The sequence below is a fragment of the Psammomys obesus genome, unplaced genomic scaffold (genome assembly GCF_907164565.1).
Source record: "Psammomys obesus unplaced genomic scaffold, mPsaObe1.curated_primary_1811, whole genome shotgun sequence".
Classification (NCBI taxonomy): domain Eukaryota; kingdom Metazoa; phylum Chordata; class Mammalia; order Rodentia; family Muridae; genus Psammomys; species Psammomys obesus.
The window spans coordinates 13,155,672-13,159,497 of record NW_026593286.1 but is presented as its reverse complement, the minus strand read 5'-3'; the positions used below and the strand labels follow the sequence as shown (position 1 = coordinate 13,159,497).

The 3,826-nt window shown below is 48.1% G+C and overlaps 1 protein-coding gene across 1 annotated transcript; it reads left to right on the top strand.

Annotated features, from left to right (window-relative positions):
- The first annotated feature begins 490 nt into the window (after nucleotides 1-490).
- Nucleotides 491-3,557, top strand: Kcne4 (potassium voltage-gated channel subfamily E regulatory subunit 4). The gene is made up of 2 exons (XM_055616810.1): nucleotides 491-612; nucleotides 1,151-3,557. The coding sequence occupies exon 2, from the start codon at nucleotides 1,177-1,179 to the stop codon at nucleotides 1,690-1,692; it is 516 nt and encodes a 171-aa protein (XP_055472785.1). The 5' UTR covers nucleotides 491-612; nucleotides 1,151-1,176; the 3' UTR covers nucleotides 1,693-3,557.
- Nucleotides 3,558-3,826: the final 269 nt, after the last annotated feature.

The window sequence follows — 3,826 nt, the reverse complement described above, 5'->3', positions numbered from 1 at the left end:
CGACTGTTTTACTGCAGCTGTCCGAGGCTTGGAAATGTTAAAGAAAGGTTTATCAAATTCACCCAATTAGTGAGAGAACTTAGAACAGAAGCCCCTGCTTCTTGACTATAAATTCTGCCCTTGCTTCCAGCTGTCTTTCATTCTAATGACGGGATTGGATCCCCCCTGAAAACCTATAGAGGACAGACATAGTGGTTATTTCCTGCAAGGGAAAGGAAACACAAACTCCTTGTCAGTGACAGTGGACTTTGGGGGTAACAGTTCAAATGTAGCACATTCTTTGCCCCTGTTTCCACACATTGGTTTTGGCCACCTAAGCCTCTTGCTCTGAGCTGGGGCGGGCGGGGCAGGCAGCTCCTTCTCCCCCCTCTTTCTCTCTTCACAGCTGCAAAGTTCAGAGAGTTGAACCGCAGTGCTTGAGTTCAGCGCTCTCCGCCACAGTCAACCTCTGTTGTAAATTTTCCTCCCGGAACACGTGACGATGCATTTCTTGACTATATATCCCAAGGACAGCAGCCGGGCTGTCAGAGTGCAGAGCCTGACACAGAAGAAAAACATCCCCGCTTTCAGCCATTTAGGAGTTCCACGCTTGGGACAAACTGTCAGCCTTTGGTAAGTTAGCAAGACTCCTTCTCTTCAGAGACATGCAAGGGGGATAGTTCTAACTATTAATAGAGAAAGTGCTCCTGCTTTCTTCTTCTTATAAGGAAACTTGGCTTTAAAAGTTTGAAGGTTTTGAAACAAAATACTAAGTTTGCTTCTGCCCTGCTGGTTAAAACATGCCTTTCAAATTTTAAGGTTTTTTCCCCCTCTATGAATCCTTATATCGTATATAATGTTGAAAGTATAGAACTAATGCATATCTGAAATGCAAATGAAGTCTGTCTATCTATCTATCTATCTATCTATCTATCTATCTATCTATCTATCTATCTATCATCCATCTCTCTGTGTCTTTCTAGCTGGTGAAGGTTTTTCTCACTTTTCCTCCATTCTCTCGCTTGATTTCTTTGACTTGCTCCAAGCTCTCAGAGTCAACCCCTGTTACTTGTCTGGAGAGACGCCTTCTAACTCCGCGAACCATGTGCTTGCCTTCTGCCGGCACTGTGGACCCACATGGACGGTCTAACTCGTAGCTTTACCTCTCCAGACCCCGGCTGTGTGAGCGGCGTTTCCATGCTGAGGATGGAACCCCTGAACAGCACGCACCCCAGTGCCGCAGCGTCCAGCAGCCCCCTCGGTTCCCACGTGCCTGGCAACAGCGGCGGTGGTAATGGCAATGAATACTTCTATATTTTGGTCGTTATGTCCTTCTATGGCGTTTTCTTGATCGGAATCATGCTGGGCTACATGAAATCCAAGAGGCGGGAGAAGAAGTCCAGCCTCCTGCTGCTGTACAAAGATGAGGAGAGGCTGTGGGGGGAGGCCATGAAGCCGCTGCCTATGATGTCCGGCCTGAGGTCAGCGCAGGTGCCCATGATGCTGAATATGCTCCAGGAGAGTATGGCGCCTGCGCTGTCCTGCACCCTCTGCTCTATGGAAGGGGACAGTGTGAGCTCTGAGTCCTCCTCTCCGGATGTGCACCTCACCATCCAGGAGGAAGGGGCTGATGATGAGCTGGAGGAGACCTCCGAGACGCCTCTCAATGAAAGCAGCGAAGGGTCGTCAGAAAACATTCATCAGAATTCCTAGCACCCCCTGGCCTCCATAAGCCACGCTTGACAGAGGAAAGACATTTGCCAAGTGCCTGGTTTCACTTTTGCTCTGCAGCTGCCACTTTGAACAGACTGTGGGCAAGCCCCCAGCATGGGGGAGGGAGAGACAGGCTCGGCCGGAGTCCTCGAGGTTCCTGTGGTTCCGACTCATCACTGAAAAGCTCCCAGAGACGTACAGCATGACCATTAATCTGGGGGCTGGGTGTTGGGTGCCTGTTCAACATCTGGCTGAATAATGTGTTGTTTTTTTCACTGGATGCCCTGGGTAATTTCTGCAGCATCTATCTGTCTGTGCCCAGGGCTGACAACTGCCCAGGGCAGGCTGAAGGACTAGTTTTGATTTGCTAATTTGCCTAGAGCTTTGTTCTTCTAGATCTAATTGGCTGTAAGTACCTTTATTTTGTGCCTGTGACATTTGGTCACAGACAGTTCCATCTTCCTTCTGGAGGTGGGAGAAAGCTGAAGATAGAACCCAGATTGGTTGCCCAGTGGGAGGAGAGAAGCTATGACCTGTTCCGAGCTTTTGTCTCACCTGTGAGCTTGAACTCTGACTTGTGGCTGTACAGCATTGCAGGTGGGCATGGCTTTCTTTGTCAGTGAGCTTCCTGAGAACCAAGCCTACTTTCAGGATGGCGGTTCAGGGGGTCCTCCTGACCTTTACAGACTGGGTAATGGTGGGGTTACATAAGGCCAAATCATTGATGGGTCTGCTAGAGCTCTTTTTTATTTTTTTCCCCAGCCTAGTTTTCTGAGGCCAGAGAGGACACATGCAGGCCTCATAATGTGGGGGTTTGTCACGTAGCTGAGACCTAAAAGGGCTACTCAGGCAAGATAGCACAGAGCTGGGGTTCAAGCACTGCGCTCTCCTGTCTGATTCCTGATGCTTATTTACTGTATGGTCCTGGGCATGTCATCATGAGGCTCTTTGCCTTCATGAGGCTCCTGAGGCTGTGCAGCCCCAGGGGGCTGGGAGGACATCTTTAGACTTTGTACTGTGTGATAAATCCTCTTCCACGGACTGGTGTGAGGAAGTTTGGACCAAGTATTTCCCCTTTGGCCGCTTAGTCTGGAGAAAGATGTGTTGACTTAAAGGCACAGTTGGAGACTCTGGAGACATGTAACTGGGGAATTTGGGGCCGATCGGCAGTTAGCCTTACTGTAGCTTTCCCAGGATGAGGCCGAAGAGGCAGACAGCAGTTTCCTTTGCAGAATTCTGTGGATGGGAGGGTGTTAACACTCCCAGCTGAGGGAAAGAGAAGTCTAAAAGGAGGTGCTCAGGGCCGCTTACCAGTGCTCCTGGAAGTTCTGTAGGCCAGAGCCTTGCAACTGTTCTTTTGCCCCCTGAAGACCAGAGGGAAGCAGAAAAACCTCCAAAACGTCAAGTTTGCCTCTAGTGAGAAACCTTTTTAAGTTTTATTTATCTTAACTCTCCCTGGATGAAGCACTTACTACTGGTCCCTATGTGGGGTTAACAGTGTAGGAGCTGGGTTTTTCAATCCGTTTTGAATCAGAGCTAGTGTTCATTTACATTGGAAGTGGAAAGGAGCCGTCTGTTCACTTTAAGATTCAAAGTGTGGAGCGCCTCCAAAGGGGGCCGTTTAAGTTGAAAGAAGCCAAGTTAAGTTTGGCCTCTTGCCTGGAATCACTTGAATTCTGAAACTTTACTGCGACAGACATGTGCGTTGTCACATTTTCCATTGCTTAATCCTGGTGCGGTGCGAGTCTGTCTGCGCCTGTAACAAAGGGATGTATATACTTCCAGTATACTGAGTTGTAGACAGTTGTCTTTTGTATTTAACGCTTTGTAATTTTCACAATATTTTTTAATTTAAATAAACACATTTACCCCGGAGAGACTCACATCTGTCTGATCTTTTCACATACATACAATTTCTAGTCTCTAGGCTATTGCAAGCCGTTGCTGCGTTCTATTGATCTCCAGAGTCAGCCTTCCGCAAAGGATCTACTTTGTAGGGATAGGAAAACAAGCTGAGCATGGTCTTACATCACCTTCTGCAAAGGTCCGGGAGCTTTTGGACACGAATGTGAGTGGCTTGAAGGGTACTGTTAAGTCTCTCCAAATTTGGTTGCAAGAAAACATTTGATTTGCA

Excerpts from the sequence above, each read along its gene's own strand:
- Kcne4 (XM_055616810.1), top strand. The coding sequence starts at position 1,177 with ATGCTGAGGATGGAACCCCTGAACAGCACGCACCCCAGTGCCGCAGCG.